This window comes from Embiotoca jacksoni, unplaced genomic scaffold (assembly GCF_022577435.1).
Source record: "Embiotoca jacksoni isolate LCO1_2020_lvr unplaced genomic scaffold, fEmbJac1.0.p SCAF_17, whole genome shotgun sequence".
NCBI classification, from domain to species: domain Eukaryota; kingdom Metazoa; phylum Chordata; class Actinopteri; family Embiotocidae; genus Embiotoca; species Embiotoca jacksoni.
The window spans coordinates 13,305,753-13,324,601 of record NW_027185307.1 but is presented as its reverse complement, the minus strand read 5'-3'; the positions used below and the strand labels follow the sequence as shown (position 1 = coordinate 13,324,601).

Below are 18,849 nucleotides of genomic sequence, written 5' to 3'. Positions count from 1 at the left end.
GACTTGTATTTTGAAGGGCGACTGTCACAGTTCTGCTCCTGTCCCGTCTCCCTTCACGACATTTTACGGAGCCACTGGGGGCGCGCATCGGATGAGGAGATGCGTGCGCGCTCCCGATGTCTGGACGTTAGATTCAACCACAGCAACAACAACAACAAAAAAAATCTTTAGAAACGTCCTCCAGTCCGACTTCTACGGAGCTCGGGAGCTGTCATAGAGCAAAAATAATTTTTTTTTTTTATGTTGGCCACGTTTTATCACACCGTGCGCACCTTTCCATTCTTCGTTACCACGTTTTAATTAATTCGTTACCTCATTTTAATACTGCGATCAAAGCCAGCCATCACGTGGGCCTTTACATGCATTTCTTTCTCACGCTGTGACCACTCCCGGGCTCTGCATGTGATTGACCTGGCGGGCTACTGAAGACGGCCACGAATGCGCATATATCTGGATTAATTGCACCTGGCTTGACCCTGCCTCACCTGTTCAACAAACGTAAAACGGATTACCGTGTTGGCTGAATCATTTTGACACATCATGCCGTTTTACTACAACGTGTCGTCTGCACGTTGTAGTAAAACGTGGCCTCAATGTAAATTGTATTTTTCTCTGTATGACCACTTCAGGGCTCCGTAGTCTTTCAATATCTGACAGTAACTGGTTGTTTTACAAGACATACATGTATATATATATATATATAAAAAAAAACAAAGAAACAAAACGTTTGTAAGGAATACTCACCCCACAGAAATTCAAGTTTACAGCGAAATAAAGCTCCCCAAACGATTAGGAAAACTTTAAAATTCATTTCAGCAACATAACCCACCGCTCTTTAGTGAATTTGGTATGATTGGTTTGTTAAAAGGACATATTCTCCACAACATGGTTGAATTCAAGCAGCTTGTTGTGGGAGCCGCATGTGCACGTTCTCTTTTACTTGCATTATTATTATACTGTACTCACAAATGTATACCATATACATATATCAGATCTTCAGGCAAAACAAAGCAGCATTTTATTCCACTGTTAGGTTGCAGAGAAGAAAACCCATGTCTTCATTTTATTACATAGTAACATATTCGTCATATGTTTATTTACTCTCATCACATAGCAACATAACACATTTCATATTTCAAAGGTTGATTTCCATCTTATTAAATAGGAACAGAATAAATATTCACTTCTGCGCGGTTTGCCCACGACCCTCTCCGGTGTGGACGTTCATTGAGCAGAAGCTTTCCGAGAACCAGGTTTTATTGTGACACTGGACCTTTCCTTCACACACACACATACACCTAAACCACACACACTTCCCACACACTCTCGCACAATCTTACATAATACTCTGCACCAATCCTGCAGGTCTGTTAGTGACATGTTGACGGCAGAGATGTCGTTAGCTCCTATGTCTCGTAATTGTTGATGTAGGAAGTGACTCTGGTGGAAACATACTGATTACATGGCTCGCTAAATAATGCACCTGCTCTACACTACAAATGCAATATCTGTGCATGTAATGTAAAAAAAATAAACCATAAAGAGCATATAGGAATATCATATTACTAACAGCCTTATTCATTTGTTGCACTGGTACTGGAAATGAAATATATTGCAACCAACTGCACTGACGGACCCAATCAGGGAGAAACTTGCGAGCAGATTCCTGTTAGCAGAAGACTTTTGGAAAGTTTTTGGAGTGTAAGCTGAAGCAGAAGCTACGACGAATAACAAATATCCGGCACATATCTCATGGATACGGATTTAGCTAGACAGCTGTAAAAACTAAAAAATATATATTTTTCAATTCCGTGTAACCTCAGCAGACTGAAAACTACACAATGCGACTTAATGACAGGGGTCCTTGTCGGGTGTGGATCCCAAACAGCAACATGAACCAAGAGGAAACATTGATTTCAGACTTTGATTTTAAGTGGAGATGATAATCAGGCATTACAATGTAAACAACAATGAACAGCAAAACAAACAATACTGTCTTCTCTCTCTCTCTCTCTCTCTCTCTCTCTCTCTCTCTCTCTCTCTCTCTCTCTCTCTCTCCGTATTGCACAACTCGCACCAACAAATTCTTAATTCCTGATTATCACATGCCTTCTGCATTTCATTTGAATTGCTCTGCTCATATGGCTGATGTTATTGATTTCAAAGTGGCTGATTTTAGTGGGTGATGTTAATAGATGAATTCTCTATTGCAATTATATGGAACTTAAGGGCTTTAAAAAAAAAACACTACTAGATGTACAGAATAAAACCTAAAGGTTCAGTGTGTAGGATTTGGGAGGATCTATTGGCAGAAATTGAATATCGTATTCATAATCCTGTCTTCATTAGTGTATAATCACCTCAAACTAAGAATCGTTGTGTTTTTTGTTACCTTAGAACGATCCCTAAATATCTACATGAGGGGCAGGTCCACTTCCGTGTTCCACCGCCGGCTTTTTACGGTAACCCAGAACGGACAAACCAAACAACGATCGCATTTTTCATGAATTTCCCAGGCACCATAAATTCCGTGGGGAGGCGAGGTGTGTTCAGTTCAGAGGGTGTTGGTTGCAGTCTGCAACCTCGCTATTAAATGCCAGTAATTCCTACACACTGCTCCTTTAAAAAAATTAAATACATAGCTCACACACTTCCCAATATATCATACATTTCTTAAACTTTAAAGGGGCACTTTAAAATGGATGTCTGTTTTAAAATGGTGAAGATTTAGAGAAAAAAAAAAAGAAAAGAAAAAAAAAAAAAAGAAAACCTTCCCGTTTCCAGTCTAAACAGATGGCATGTGAGGAGCTTCACAACCCTTTAAATACAAGCAGTGGTGAGTTATTTACAGCTTATACTGATTAAATCAAATCGAGAAGTGATTAGTCCAGTTGTGACACAGATGTCACATGTGTCAGACATCAAAGAGTTAAAGTGAGACTATTCAGCAGTGGCTACAGGAGCTCCTTAAGCTTTAATGCCATCTATTGACACAGGCCTCTGAAGCTTTACGATAGAGACCTGCAAACTAGGTCGCAGGAAAAATAAAATAAATGACTTGCTAAAGAGTTTAAAAAAATAAAGTTTTGTTAATTCTCTGCATTTAGGCTATAGTTTCTCTTTCCACACTTTTGGTTCAACCTTCCTCAACACAACGGATATTTTCAAAGAAATTAAACCATGAAAGCGCTATGTACATGCAAAGCCCACTTGGGTCTGCTCAGTTCAGCCAGCCAGGAACATAATAGTCGTGTTGGTGAGCAAATAGGTCAGTCATGATGCACTGCAAGTATAGGCTGCCTACAGATGGGGCAGGTGTTGTTTTCCGAGAGCCAGCGGTCGATGCAGTGGATGTGGAATTCATGGGAGCAGGGCAGGCGGCGCAGCTTGTTGCCCTGGGCATACTCGTTGATGCACACACTGCAAGCACGACCCATCTCCCCTTCCAGGCTGGCCTGACCGTAGGTACGCGTGGATAGATTGTCAATCTGCTCTTTGGTCAGGCCCCGAGGATGCTCGTCATCCTCCTCATCGTTGAGCAAAAAGAAGTGTGCCAACCGCAGGATGGGTAGAGTCCCGTTTTCCACCAGGTTGTTGGTGTCTCTGCTGGTGGCCCGTCCGTCTGTGGTGCTCACTACCGCTCCTCCTCCGAGTCTGGGCTGCCCACCCTGGTCCTCCTCGCTTCCCACCAGCCCCACCCTCTCCTGCACGACCCCACCTGTAACAACCTGGCCAGGTGAACTATCATTTGTATGGAGACGACTGGCGGGACTGGTGTTACCGTGTGTACCACCGGCATCTGCATGGCTCGGGGCAACCGTTTCAGAATCAGCCTCGGTCTCCATCAGGGAGCTAAGCTCCCCAAATCCAGTCATAATCTGGCGCAAGATAGAACGTAGGGCGGTGGAGTTGGGTTCCCCCAGTCCTGTCTCACTGATGCGCCTCAGCGGAATCCGGATAGTGCTCACATAAGTGCGGATCCCAGCTCTCTCAGAGCGGGAGATGGTGCGTCTAAATCCGCCACTGTCGCTTTCAAATGTGACAGTATTTTCAGCGACCCGAGCACGAGATCGTGTTCTGCTAGCGATGCTGTCCCGGTCGCGGTTCTCACCTGGTCGGATCCTTCTCACTTGCAGATCCAACATGATAGTTGGGTGCCGTCGCACTGCAGAACTTCCTGCTCCTATTGCATGCGATTCACTCTCGCGTTCTCCTGTCTCTGCGGCCGGCTCCGTTAGAACAGCAGGTTCTGACACAGCCTCGCCGGTCTCCATCGACACGGAGGTCGTGCCACTGCCTGCTTCAACAGTATGTATGATAGCGCCACCAACGCCACTGCTGGATGGCGGAGGGGTACTATCAACGGGTATTCTGTGCAAAGGGGAACGACTTCGTCTTGACACACGAGATGAAACCCCACTTCCTGATGCAGCCCTGCGTGCACGACCGCGTGATCTAGTCCTACTGCCACGAGATTCATGTCCCACTGCTGGGGCCTGTGACCCAGACTGGGGGGACACCCGGGAAAAGTCTACAGAAGCAGACGTATCATCTCGCCCCTGCTCTACTTCTACATTCAGGGCTTGATGTTGCAAAGATGTAGTTTGATCGAGAGGAGGATTGGGAACAGTGGGAGGTGGTACTATAGTGTGCAAAGTGGCACCTCTCCTTTGAGCAGCAGCTGGGGGGGCCGCCGGCGGAGGAAGTGCGGGGGGGCTCATAGAAAGTGTAGTAGTGCTGCTGCGCGTGCGCCGTGTCTGCATCCTCCTGCTGATGGCTGGGCGGGGGGAGGGGTACGGGACTGGCCTCGGCGTGGTGGTCGAAGGGCGGGAGTTGGTGAAGGAGGAAGCCGTACGTATAGAGGGTGAGGTTGTGTTAGGGGCAGTCACTGGCAGCTCTGCAGTGTCCACAGTGTCATTATGCTCCCCCGGCTCCGGCTGATCGTGGTTGATGTTGATCTCCAGGCTAAAACGGAATTCTCCACTGTTGGGGTTGGTCCGACTAACGGCGCGCCACGTCTGGTTGCCACTCTGCCCGCTGCGAGTAGCGTTACCAGTGCGTCTGAATGTGTTCAGCCACTCCAATAATGAGTCACCGTTGGAGGTTTCTGCTGCGGGCTCTGAGCCCCCTGTAAGAAAACAAAAACGGTAAGAATAAGTAAAGTACTTCCACCCATCGCAAAATCGGTTCTCCTGCACAGGAAAACCCCAACAGAGGGATTGTCACTTCCCAATGTCCACTTAATGTCAGCGGAGGTCAAGTCATATCAAACCTTACTCAAAGCCAGCATTTCCACTGTGGTTATTGTCAGGCTAGAAGATCTAATGATCACAGCTGTCGTTTGTCCGTCATCAGTTTCACTGATTACGTTTTGTTATTCCGAGATGTTTTTTGGCTTCTTTATTAATCAATAGTGACTTGACCGAAACCGTAGGACATCATGACAAGTGAAAGCCGGATTTTGAAAGGCCAGATGGAGACAAGACCCCGTCCCGCCCCCCTCCTTCCTACCTGCCCCCCGTCTCCCTGCGGCCCCTCTCTCCTCTCCCTCACTGCTACTGCTCTGCTGCTCTCCTGAATCGGCGGTCTGCGAGCGCTGCTCAGTACGGGGCTGAGATGACACGCGCTCTTTAGCGCCGTCCAGACGCTGCCGGAGCTCCTCAGCAGTCACCTCACCTGTAAAACACGGAAATGCGGGCCGTTATGTGCTGAGCATCAATGAGTCAAGAGGAACTATTTCTACTCAAATGCTGAGAGCAGATCACACATTGAGTCCGTGACGTAAATGTATATTTTGTAAACGTTCAACACCTAGAAGACGTGCGAGTAAGGCTGCAGTGAGAACATCCCAATCAGTGCCTAAACATTAGGGTGGCCCTCCTCACCAGGTGTGCCCAGCAGGTTGCTGTCTCTCATAAGCCGGTACTCCTCTTCACTCAGTTCATTGATGAAGTGATAGTATGCCTCCTCCCGTCGAAGACGCTCTGCCTGCCTCCGCCGTTCGTCTCCCCCACCAGGAGGGTCCATCACCATGAAGAGTGCTGGCAGACAGACGAGCGAGGATGTCAGTCAGGGATGGAGTGACATCTACCCATTAAAGCTTTGCACAATTGGATATGCTCATTTGACATTTCAATATGTTGCACAAGAACAAAACACGCACCAGCAGGGCTATTCAAACTCAACAGCAGGAGGGCTGGACAGGAAGATACTGGGGGCTCAAGGGCCACACCGAATATTTTGTTAATTAATGGCAAAAATGAACTCTTCATGTTCACAGATATATTATTACATGGAAGAAACTAATCACGTGCATCCCTTTTATGGTATTAATTTCAGACAGCAAAACCCAGGATGGCATAAGATGCCCGTAGCAGATCCTTACGTAAAAGCAAAAACCGTGAAATAATGTCCAGACAAACAACAAGAAGGCCTGTTTGAATCCTCATTAATCAGATCTTTAGTCTTTGCATTTTTAGAGATGACATGCCTCAACCAGGAAATTAACCGTTTTAACGGTTTCCACATCAGCAAATGGCCTCTCCTGTCTGGTTAGAGTCGAGGCAACACGCAGGGATGCTATCAGCGCTCTCTCTTGTTCCGTGTGAAAGCCACCAAGTGCCACTTGTCTCCTGAAAAGATTGCTAGCAGCAAGCAGTCACTGTACTTTCCTTCTCCATTCCTCCCTCTGTGCCCTCAGGGAAAACTAGATAAAAAATTATTATTTATTTTTTTTTTTTTTAAATACGATGATTTGACTTGTAGTACCTCTCTTCGTCATATTCATTTCATTTACACATTGGTTTATCACTTGCAAATAAATACCTGTCGGTCCATTGACTCTGGAACTGTCAATTTCCATTTCATTACCGGTTTCACTTCTCTTTGGTGTCGAGAGACATTTTTTTTTAAGCTGGTTGTTAGTTTAGCCGACGTGAGTCTCTCTTTAACTGGTGCAGGGCAGGTAATCCCATTGCAGTCAATTCTAGCACATATTTTAACACGGGGTCTCCCCCTCTGACCCCAACGTCCTGTTGCCATGGTTGCACACAAAGATGGTGAAGGGAGTCCAGACGACACACTCCTACTTGCTTTCCTCATTGTCTATGGTTTAGGTGTTTAAAGTAGCCCAGGGATTTACACCCTGTTTTTTATTTTTTATTTTTATTATTATTAATCACATCACTTACATGCCAGGCATATTCTTGCGGGTCCTAGAAAACTCAAGACGGGCCGTGTCCAACCCGCCGGGCCGCACTTTGAATATCCCTAGGGCTAATGGCTATTTGATTATTTAGACAAGATATTTCTGGAAAAAAAAATAAAAAATAAAGAACAAACGTTGTGATCGGCTATATGCCGTGCACTTAATGGGTTGTGATACAGACTGCCTCAAAATGCAACGCACAAAAAGAGCTGTTCATGTAACATTGCCTCTCAGTGACACATTTCTACCCAATGACCACAGTTAAACCAACGCCATCCATTTTCTAACAGCAAGACACTGAGTAAGGCTACGGTAATCTTGCTAACGTTGCTAACGCTTAGCCCCAAGGCCAGCGCCGTAAATTAATCTACTTTTGACGTGCGAGCAGACGTTTAATGAATTCAGAGAGGTTACAGCCAACACGCGCCGTGACAACAACGCAGTCTTACGCGTAAACTTGATGTTAACCAAGTGACAACACCATCTGCGGAAGGCCATGTTGAAAGCAGGGGACTAAAGCACGAAACTGGCGTTGTCATCCCGGTTAGCCACCAATCAGCGGCCTAGTTTTACTGACGGACACGTCAGGCGTCCAATCACCGTCCTTCAGAGGCGGGGCAACTCAACGGAGGTCTCCTCCCATGTAAACGCAGGGCAAAGAAGGAAAAGACAAAGAATCCCGTCGAGACACTGAAATAATGACGCGGCCGAGACGGTACCACTCGGCGGTCATTGACTACATTACCGCCCAAACAAAGCGGTCGGTTTGGTGGAAATTTCAAGGGGGCGAACTGTCATTTTGAATGCGCAATGCTTCAGTTGCTAAGTGAGCGCTAGCCAGTTAGCACAACCTACGTTAGCGAACAGCAGCTGACTTGCCAGCGAGCTGCGGAGCTCAATAACTCATCGTATATTATCACGACAGGAAATATGACCGAGCAGTTAACGCACACCGAGCGTATCGTTTATCCCAGACGTACTTTTACACGAGATGACAGCGACGTTTAAAGCCATTTAGTACCTGACAAAGCAGCTGTAATATGGACGGTCCGCTCTGCTCTCCCTTCTCTCTCAAACCAAGATGGGACCAGCGGTGCTACATCACATCGTCCGTTCAAAACAACGTGCCTGGCCATGTTAGTTCCTAGATAACAACGTCGACGAGACAGCGTGAGGTTTGTTGTCCATAAATAGGGACTGTCATCAGATAATAATAGACAATAATAAAGCATACTTGCATGCCAAAACAGAAATATATTTTATACTATTTTATATATATATATATAATTTGTGTTTTTTTTGTTAAGCGTTTGCAGTTATTATTGACCTTTGTTTCATGTATTTAAAATATTTAGGTAGACATATGTCAGTCATGCCTGCAACCTTCATGTTGTCCATCGCCTTTAAAGATTTTTGGCTCCTTCAGTGTTTCTTTTCGCACACACTCATGTTCAAGGTCCGCTAAAACATCTTTTCCAATATTTTTATGATGGCCATTGTGCGTCTGTAATAATGGGTTCTTGGATCAACCACGTCAATATGACAATAAAATGGTTTGAGCTTATCATATTTGGTGATAGTTTACTTATATGTTCCCCAAATTTAGTTACTTTAAAAAAAAATATATATATATATATATATTTCCCTTTGTTTTGTCGTTTTCTTGGACCATATTTATTCATTAAATTTGAGCATATTTATTGTTCTAGCCTTCTATAACTGCCTATATAATTTATCCTATTTAAATGAAGCCATATTTTAATCTCAATTTGTGACATTTTGGATTCTATTTCTTTGCCTCCTAAAAGCACTATAACACCATAGTGCACATAAAGCAAGTATTTATAAATAGTATCATACCTTTCTGAAAAATGGTGCCTACCTATTATACTATGAAAAGCATTATCAGGCCATGATCTTCTTTTTTCACTTGAATTCAAGTATAATGTGTAGATGTTATGCATTTTTTTTTTTTTTGCGAATTATGGCACCGAAATAGGCATTGCCACAATACAGCAAAATATGTGAACTTTTTTTTTTTTTTTTTTTTTTTTTTTTTTTTATCATACATTATGATCAATTAAACTTGTACCTCAGCTTTAATATATAAAACTATGAATTTCCACGTGCTATATGGTCTTGTCTATCTATTCTCTTCGGCTCTTTCTCTGCTGCAGGGTTTGTCTTCGCGACGCTTTACGACAGTGCCGTGCGCCAATACGCCGTCGTTGCCGAGCGAAGTGCGTCTCTTCGGAGCAGATACCGGCTGAGAGAAACGCAGCAACAAGAGAAAGGGACACATTTCGGGCTCGTTTCCACCTGGACTATCTCCGAGCACCGCTTATCCCCGCGGCAGCAATAAATCTAAACCGAAAACTTCGATGTGGAGGCCGAGGTAAGGAAGAGCCACGCTGGGGAAGGCAACTAGCTGAATTACCAAAAACCCGAGCTCGTTGGAGAAGCCTAGTTGCCTCCCAAGCGACGCTTTTTTTTTTTTTTTTTTTAAACAAAAACAACAACAAAAAAAAACAAAAGGAAGGAGCGGATATACTGAACCCAAACAGTGATCAAAATGGACTATGATTTTAAAGTGAAGCTGACCGGCGAAAGAGAGCGTGTCGAGGACCTGTTTGAGTACGAGGGATGCAAAGTGGGAAGAGGCACCTACGGCCATGTATACAAGGCGAAGAGAAAAGATGGGTGAGTTGATGACCGGCGAGGCCTCCGGTCGGTGAACCCTGTCGTTAACACACCTCCGTCCTTCTCCCGAATACATTTTCTGTCATTTTCTTCCTTTCAAGGCCGAGGAGCCGTGTCGCCGCACACGTCTTGTTAGTATTATTTTATTTATCGCAATTAAAGGCCCGTCTAGGTGATACGGTCAATGCAGGATACAGCAGGTGCATGCGCGAGCACTTGTTGCAGGTGACGGCGATCCGCTTTGAAGGGAGGTTGTAGCTTTCATCACGTGCAAGGTAAATATCTCGACACAAACGTGTGATCATCCTGAAGGCTTTGAGTGGACAGGCGGAAATCATATTCGCGTATTATGCAGTGCGATCCATTATCTAACATGCATAAGTTTCGATGTCTTTGTTCCTGCTCTTTTTTAATTATTTGATCATTTTAAGGATTTTTTTTTTTTTTTTTTTTTTTTGTGTGCCTTTCAGTCAATAGTCGGGAGGTGATGCGAAATTATGGGAGGGTAAGATGGGTATGAAATGCAACAAAAGTCCCCAGCTGGACTCTTAACTGTAGACGCTGTGGTTCATGCTTAATATGTTACATTTTTATTTAAAGCACTTTTCACAGAGCAAAAGTCACAGAATGCTTCACAAAAAAAGTAATACCGAAAATAAATAGAAAGAAACCAACAACAACAGAAAAACATGCAACAACAGAACCATAAAACACGTTGAATCACAAACACTAGACATCAAGAGGCGGGACAAAGGCCAGTTTCAACAAATGAGTCTTAAGTTGCTTTTTAAAGGCATCAACACAGACTGCGTAACGTTTGTCTCCAGGAAGATCGTTCCACGGCCATCACTTTAAAGACAGGCTCATCTTTAGTTTTCAGGTGTTGTGGTCAAAAGACCTAACTAATTACAAGTGGCATAAGGATGGAGCAGGTCAGAAGGTGCCTGACCATGGAGTATTTCTATATGTCAAGATCAGATATAGAAGATCAGATTGGTGCGATATGACCCTTTAGACCCTTTGATGCCACGGCGATGCCCACTTTCCTTTTCGAAAACTTTTCCTGCAGTTTTATTCCTAATGCAATCCCCGTATCAGTCTTGAGCTACCAGGCCCATACTAGGCCCATTATCACAACCCAGACATACTGGCAGCTGGAACTACACAAAAGAGCCCTCGAGTGTCGAAAGTTTGTGTTCACTTTAGGAGGCTGCTGTTTATGAGGCCCTGTGAGCTAAGTTGTGCTGCAGCATCTGGACGAGGCCTGAGAAGGCACAAAGCATGGGTTTATGAGATGATTTAGGCCAGAGGGAGGGAGGGGTTGTAACCAATTCATTGGAGTGAGAGCCAGTCCCAGTGCTCTGTTTGTCCCTCGCCAGCTGCCAGACAGGGCCCATTTCCTCTCCCCTGCTATTGTTTTGAGCCTCAGAGGTGAGCTTGATTACACAAATCTGGAGGTAATGCAACTCGGCCTCTTCTCGGAGTCCCTGTGCCAGCTGCCGAATGCCCTCCTTTATGTTTCTGTGCAGACATCTCTCAGGGGGCCCCGCAGTCTGGTCTGGTGTTGATGTTGCTCTGCTTTCTCTCTCTGTTTGTAGGAAGGATGATAAGGACTACGCCCTCAAGCAGATTGAAGGCACTGGCATCTCCATGTCCGCCTGCAGAGAGATTGCAGTAAGAACTGCTCAACTTACTCTGTTGCTTTGTTTGGTCTGTGATAAACACCTTCATGCCAATCATAGGTGCATTATGTTAGATCCCAATCACCTTCATTATGTACTTTTTGTCAAGTAAGCAACAGATATGAAATACAAAGAACTTTGAGTAATCACAGAAAAGGACAAATTGGAAAAAAAGGACATCGTTACTATGTGTATAGAGGGAAGAACCAGTATCATGAGTATAAAGTATGACATCAAAATCAATATGTCAATCATCCTACGCTTAAAGAAATGTCATTTGTTATGACACCTGTGTATTGTTTTGTATTGTGTCCTGTTCCTGTATGTATTATTTATGGTAATCAGTACAGTGAATGACTAAATTTGAGCAGTTATCACATGCGGTACCTCATTCATTCATTCATGATTTCTGCCATGAGCTTGTGTGGTTTGTTTTCTGAACGGGTGGATTTGTTGCAGCTGCTGCGGGAGCTGAAGCACCCCAATGTCATCTCACTGCAGAAGGTTTTCCTGTCACACGCAGACCGTAAAGTATGGCTGCTCTTCGACTACGCCGAACACGATCTCTGGGTAAAAATGCACAGCACACGCTGGAGCTACATGACACGACTTGTCAAGCACATTATAATTTTGCCTACTAAATATTTCAGTGTTAATGGGAATGCATGAGGATTTTATTTTTTGCTTATATGTAAACATTTCTCTCTCTCTTTTTTTTTCTGTTTTTTTTAATTGCACATTTACAAGTGAAGAATTACTTACAATGCTGATGCATATACACTGACATTTACCATCAGTTGGTTATATGGAATGAGAATGAATATGGAGCTAATTGTGCTCTGCTAAGTCTCATTAAAACACGCACATACACCAAGAAGTATTTCACATTTGCTAGTGAAACCTCTGCTGCATTACAGTTGGCAGTTCTAACTGGCAGAGTATCAGTGCTGCGTTTAAATGCCATTTTTCTGCCACAGAGCTGCAACACTCGCATTCCCCTCCTAAGGAAGTGGAAACACATGGCGCCAGCATCAGCCTCTACTCATCCCGCCTGTAACACAGTCGCACTTGTGACCATATGTATGGATTTCAGTCTATATGCAGAGCAACAGTGACTATTATCTTGTCTTTCCATAGCATATTATTAAGTTCCACAGAGCGTCCAAGGCCAACAAGAAGCCACTTCAGCTGCCTCGAGGAATGGTGAAGTCTCTGCTCTACCAGATTCTGGATGGCATCCATTACCTCCACGCCAACTGGGTCCTCCACAGAGACCTTGTAAGAGGATTGGGCGGGGCGGGCAGAGAGGGAACGGGAGTATTTAGGCAGAAGACAGTTATCGAGCTGTGAATCGGTGGAGGGCATGCGAAGCTGTGTCAGTTTGAATGTGTTCAGTCATGGTTCATAGCTGTCTAGCTTTCAGATGTTTTAAATGTGATCGGATGGAGATGAGGAGTGATTTGTTAACATGTTGACGTGACATGATCTACGCAGCAGTTTGTTGAATGTGGATAATACACTTTGTCATTTTGTGTTCTAGTTTTTTGGTGCAAGATTATTATTAAAAAAAAAAAATTCATTTTAAAAATGTTTACTTATTTAGATATAAAGGAAACCTTACATTGTTTGCTTCAAGTGCTGCAGTTTGATCTGTAATGAGAAAAAACAGCTGCGATGCCAAATAATCTGCCCTTCACATCTCCTGACTGACTTGGTGATGTGGAATTGGTAGGAACTTCTCTCTTGTGGGATACAGTGGGGTTGTTTGTCCCCTAGAGGGCAGCAAACAAGCGTTTTAATTAGTTCAGCAACTGGGTCAAACAAAGCTCCATCAATCTGAGAAAGTTTGCTATCAGTGGAATCATTTTTACCCCCCCGTGTGTGTGTCTGTTTGTCTCCATCAGAAACCAGCGAACATTTTAGTGATGGGGGAGGGGCCAGAGAGGGGCAGAGTAAAGATTGGTACGTACAGTGTCTCTCTTTTTTTTTTTTTTATAATTCAAAGTTATTTATTGTTTGGGTTTGCTGTGACTTTATTGACCAAGACGTCTATTGTGCAGCGGACATGGGGTTTGCTCGTCTCTTCAATTCACCGCTGAAGCCTTTAGCCGATCTCGACCCTGTGGTGGTCACCTTCTGGTACAGAGCACCTGAACTGCTGCTTGGGGCTCGGCACTACACCAAAGCCATCGGTGAGAACGGCGCAACAACATCCTTCTGTGCTACGCCGATGCACTACCAGTTTTCACTGATTTTTTAGCAGCAGCTTAAGTTAGCGTGTGCTCTGCTTTTTCTTCAGACATCTGGGCGATTGGCTGCATTTTTGCAGAGCTGCTGACGTCTGAGCCCATATTCCACTGTCGCCAGGAGGACATCAAGACCAGTAACCCTTACCACCACGACCAATTGGACCGCATCTTTAACGTCATGGGCTTCCCTGCTGGTGAGACTCGACTGCTCCATGACTTTAGAGAAAAATATTCAGGAAAAATGTAATGATTTTTTTTTTATGTATTTCTGTGTATTTCAGTTATAAAGTAATTGATATCAGTGGTACTCACCTGCTATTATAATGGTGTGTTACAGCTACTTTGTTGCCTTCTCAGTGGAGAAATGCTGTAGAAAGACCAGCCTTTTCTGTGACACCTGAGGCAGATTATTTTCTTGGTCTTGCTGCTTTTCTACAGGCAGTCATGTGGGTTTTGGTCTCTGAACATCCATCTCCAGGCACGATAGATGAAGCCAAGTCATAAACACAGAAACCTTTTCTGCAGGGCTCCATTTGGGCCTATATTTTCCAGTTCACTTAAGCTGCTCCGTGATCTTTTTTTGTCCTGCGACCATCTCCGCTGCTCCACTTGTGTAATTCACTAGTCTGTTTGATGGATTTTGTTTGGCTTCTGGAAAGAATTGAGGCTAATTTTACACTCTCTTTGCAATGTTTGGCAATTAAAGTCACGGTGGGTGTTACCAAAGAGCGAAGAGAAAATTGATGTGAATGATTAAAACCTTGCAGATGAGCATGTTATTTTTAGTGACATAAAAAACGGCTCTTAACCAGCGTGTCAAAACTAAGACTCACTTTAATGCTGCTGAAACAAGGGCTGGCTGTGGGGAGATCATGAGCATTTGTACTTATAAATGTGTAATCCAGATACTACAACCGAAATAATCTGTTCTTGAAAGAACGGAGGGTGTGGGCATGGTGTAATCCTGTCTTTCCCTCATTTGACAGATAAAGACTGGGAGGACATCAAAAAGATGCCAGAACACTCCACACTGATGAAAGACTTTAGAAGGAACACGTGAGTATTCACCAGTGTCCCAATTTCTTTTTTTAAAGATCTAAAAGTCAGAGCGAAGCAAAGTGTGTCTGCTGGCAAAAAGACCATTCTGAGAATCCTTAACCATGTGATAACTCTGTGTGTTCTCTTGTATGGGGTATTTGTACTGAAGGCAGGATATTAATAACATTTGCTCCTACTTTTTTACAGATACACAAACTGCAGCCTTATAAAGTACATGGAAAAACATAAAGTTAAACCAGACAGCAAAGCATTCCACTTGGTGAGTTAAAAGGCTTCAGTAATGGAGAACTCATTTTTCCTTTATGATGGCAAATCCATATCAGGTATAGCCTGGTGCTCTTTAACAGATGAAGCATGCTTTGTCAGTATATCACTTAAATTCATGTTTTTTTTTGTTTCGGACTAACATTGTTTGCAATTTATTCTAGCTGCAAAAGCTATTGACCATGGACCCCATCCGTAGAATCACATCCGAGCAGGCAATGCAGGACCCCTACTTTTTAGAGGAGCCCCTACCCACCTCAGAGTGAGTTACACCAAAAACACACCCATAAACACAGTCTGCATCCAGTTTCTATCTTGTGCTAGTCCTTAGCTTGAGTCACATGATCTCAGGGCGTCTTGAACAGGTCTCTTTGGTAATTATCTCCGAGTCATGGGAATAAATGTTTGAAGATGACAAGCCTCTTCGCCTTTTTTTTTTTTTTTCCAAGTGTGTTTGCCGGCTGTCAGATCCCTTACCCCAAGAGGGAGTTCCTGACAGAGGAGGAGCCAGAGGACAAGGCAGACAAAGTAAAATATCCAACTGCCACATACTGTTTCGTGGCAGTCATTCAACATGCAGTCATTTCATGAATATTATAGATAGATAGTAAATGAACGACATGTAGTTTCAGCACTAACAATGCACGTACAATACAATGTAGACATGGACAATAGTCTTTGTTTTTTTTGTGGATTTTAGAAGAACCAGCAGCAGCAACAGGGAAACAACCACACAAATGGGGCGGGGCACACTGGTAACCCAGACAACAGCCATGCGCAGGGCCCACCTCTAAAGAAAGTGCGAGTTGTCCCGCCCACCACTACCTCAGGTGGCCTCATTATGACCTCAGACTACCAGGTAAGTCTTTACGCTGTCATGTAAATTAGGAAGCAAAATATTATACTTAAGAAGCTGCATTGTAATCGTAAATTGTCAATCATCATGAACATTGGTGGGGGCGGGGAGGAAGGAGTTTCTCCTAACTTATGGTTTATTTTCCTTAAAACACTGAACGCTTTATGCACTGAAAGTGCCACGAATAGTTGTGTAACAAATGACAAAAGGGAAGTCCAAATCCGTACTCTCGCCCCTTTGCAGCATGAAGTGGGTGTAAATGTTTGGTGGTTGGGATTGAAATGTGAAAAAAATGGTCAGCCACAGACCCACCCCTAATGAGATGTTGGAAATGTGTGGAGGTGACAGGGCTTTTGAAGCTCTCACCGTCCGACAAGTAGTCACGGATGGAGCATTAAGGCGACTTAACTTGCATAAAGAAACAATGAAAATCTGTAAAACACAATCTAAAGACATTGATGACGTTTCTTCTGTCAATAACATATGTAGGACTCCTACCGCTTATTGTGTGTTTTATTGTAGCTCCCATCTTTCTTCCTCTGGCAGCTTGACATCTCTGCGGCTAATATCACAACCTACAAATTCATCTTTAAATCCGCTATAATCGGGATATTTTCATCATAACAAAGGATCAAATGATTATGTGTAAAGTGAAAGGCGTTGCTTGTAGTGATGACTCTGCAGTTCCCCTCAGCACCACAGAGCACTTTCGGCTCATTAGTTCAGTTTTGTGTAACTTTAATGTTTTGATTACTGCCTCCATGTGGCCAAAAACCTGTTACTGCAGGTTTAAACCAAGAAGTCACTGCTGTAAAAGTGTTTTTTGGAGCATTTTTTTGGAGCATGTTTGTTGAGTGCAATGAACACTCAAGAAAAATAAAACCATTGCATGGACCTGATTTAATGAACATCTACCTCTTTGTCCTTGCAGCGCTCCAATCCACATGCTGCCTACCAGAACCCTGGACCAAGCACAGCACTGCCCCAAAGCAGCATGGGATACTCCTCTACCTCCCAACAGCCGCCCCAGTACTCCCACCAGACCCACCGCTACTGAAACATCCCTGACACACACACACACACACACACACACACACACACACACACACACACACACACACACACACACACACACACAGCCCTCACACACAGCCCTCACCACGCCCACCTGAACGAATGTACTGAGGGATGTGGGGATGTCAGAGGCAACAACACCTCCCCACCCCACAAGAGGGCACCTCCTCTGCCGCAGTCCTTTAGGTCAGAGTGACAACGATCTTCCCTTCTTCCAGATAACACACCATAAACCCAGTCGTAGGAACACTTCTATAGAAACACAGGTAAAACACAAGGCGGGAGGATGAGAGGAAAGGATACAGTGATCAAATCCAACCTGTTTCTGTTGCTCAGACGTGATCAAACCAGCCAAGAGAAGACGGTTCGGTTCGGAGGGACGCGTGTTAATCTGTTGTGTCACCTCCTGCCATCCAGTTCTTCACTTGTCTCCTCCACCTACGACTTACCCCAGCCAGTTACCCTCTTCCTCTCGAAGCTTGGATGAGACTGAAAGCTGCTATGTGACTGCCAGCGTTGACAGATTCCCTGTCCGCACGTCCTCCTGTCTGTCTGTCCGTTTATGTCGTGCGCGTGCCCCCGTGAGGGCCTTAGCTGAGGACTGAACCGAGTTGCTGTAAGGATGCTGAGAGGATGTGGAGCCCCCCCTGCAGCGGTGGAATTTTAGGGGTTTTTTTGTTCAGAGAGGACAAAAAAAAAAAAAAATGACAAAAAATATTTTAGTAGTTTATAATTTTATCTGTTTTCATGGTTTTGTTTTCATGGCAAGACTGGCAAAGCAGCTTGCACTAGCTGAGCGCTCGGCTGCTGTATGTTGTGGGTAAGCCTTACAATATGATGACAAAACCAACCAATCGCATGGAGGATGGCAGATGGAACATGCATTGTTACTGTATTGTATTGAAATATTTTACATGAAGCAAGTATCCTGACAATAAAAATGGAAACATTAATATTGTTGATTTTTGGAAGATTGAATGTAAGAGCAGGAGATGTGTGCTGCTAATTTAAGCTTGTGTTCATGTCATTTTTTTTTTTCTACTTAACCAATCTGCAGCTGATATTTCTCTAGAGTTCGAAAGAATTATGGTAGCTTTGACTCCGGTACTTAATAGTTTTTTCCCCCTTTCAAAACAACACCTTGTGTAACGGTAAGGTTACTACAAGGGCATATAATCTTTAGAATACCTCACTGTCCATTAGCTGTAAAGACTCCTTACTAAACCTTACAGGGGTATTTCAAGGGTTAAGATAATAGTTCAGCTAAATATTCTGTATAATACAGTCCTTCAGATAATAATTCTTTTCATTATTGAGTTAACAGATGATTATATTCTTGGAAATGGGTTATGACAATGTCCAATAGTGCATATTTTAGGTCCTATCAACAGTCCAAAACCTTTGAAAATTGTCACGTTTAGAATCTGGAACCAAAGAATAATTAACATTTTTGCCTAAAAATAATAATTGATTAATTATTAGAGTTGTTCTCGATTCATTTTCTGTTGCGCAACTCATTAGAATTGTATTGGCTGTAATTTTAAAGAAATCTCCAGTATTTCTGTCAAATTTACAAAATCTCAAACTGTAAATTACAAGTCGGTATTTATGGTAAAGTCCAAGTGTGCCAACCTTATTTTATCATTTTGTCAAATTGCATAGGATTACAGATGCAGAGCATGGTTTTCTCCTTTGTCCGGGAACAGCACTGCATTTCAAATACTGAAACTTCCCTTTTCCTTTCTACTTCACTAAACC

The 18,849-nt window shown here is 43.7% G+C and overlaps 2 protein-coding genes across 6 annotated transcripts; one reads left to right on the top strand and one right to left on the bottom strand.

Moving 5' to 3' along the window:
- Nucleotides 1–995: 995 nt before the first annotated feature.
- Nucleotides 996–8,307, bottom strand: rnf6 (ring finger protein (C3H2C3 type) 6). 4 transcript variants are annotated; one of them, XM_069151733.1, is made up of 4 exons: nucleotides 8,229–8,307; nucleotides 5,886–6,041; nucleotides 5,512–5,676; nucleotides 996–5,128 (listed from the first exon to the last, which is right to left on the bottom strand). In XM_069151733.1, exons 2-4 carry the CDS (start codon nucleotides 6,031–6,033, stop codon nucleotides 3,270–3,272), a joined length of 2,172 nt encoding a protein of 723 aa, XP_069007834.1. In that variant the 5' UTR covers nucleotides 6,034–6,041; nucleotides 8,229–8,307; the 3' UTR covers nucleotides 996–3,269. The 4 variants fall into 4 exon arrangements, with proteins under 4 accessions (XP_069007834.1, XP_069007833.1, XP_069007832.1 ...); XM_069151732.1 differs by lacking the exon at nucleotides 8,229–8,307 and adding an exon at nucleotides 8,188–8,212; XM_069151731.1 differs by lacking the exon at nucleotides 8,229–8,307 and adding an exon at nucleotides 6,826–8,124.
- Nucleotides 8,308–9,394: 1,087 nt separating this feature from the next.
- On the top strand, nucleotides 9,395–18,044 carry cdk8 (cyclin dependent kinase 8). 2 transcript variants are annotated; one of them, XM_069151737.1, is made up of 14 exons: nucleotides 9,403–9,602; nucleotides 9,799–9,907; nucleotides 11,506–11,581; nucleotides 12,049–12,159; nucleotides 12,727–12,867; nucleotides 13,494–13,551; nucleotides 13,650–13,781; nucleotides 13,889–14,032; nucleotides 14,825–14,894; nucleotides 15,084–15,156; nucleotides 15,326–15,423; nucleotides 15,611–15,689; nucleotides 15,862–16,020; nucleotides 16,949–18,044. In XM_069151737.1, the coding sequence occupies exons 3-14, from the start codon at nucleotides 11,558–11,560 to the stop codon at nucleotides 17,072–17,074; spliced, it is 1,215 nt and encodes a 404-aa protein (XP_069007838.1). In that variant the 5' UTR covers nucleotides 9,403–9,602; nucleotides 9,799–9,907; nucleotides 11,506–11,557; the 3' UTR covers nucleotides 17,075–18,044. The 2 variants fall into 2 exon arrangements, with proteins under 2 accessions (XP_069007837.1, XP_069007838.1); XM_069151736.1 differs by having other exon boundaries at nucleotides 9,395–9,907.
- The last annotated feature ends 805 nt before the right edge of the window (nucleotides 18,045–18,849 follow it).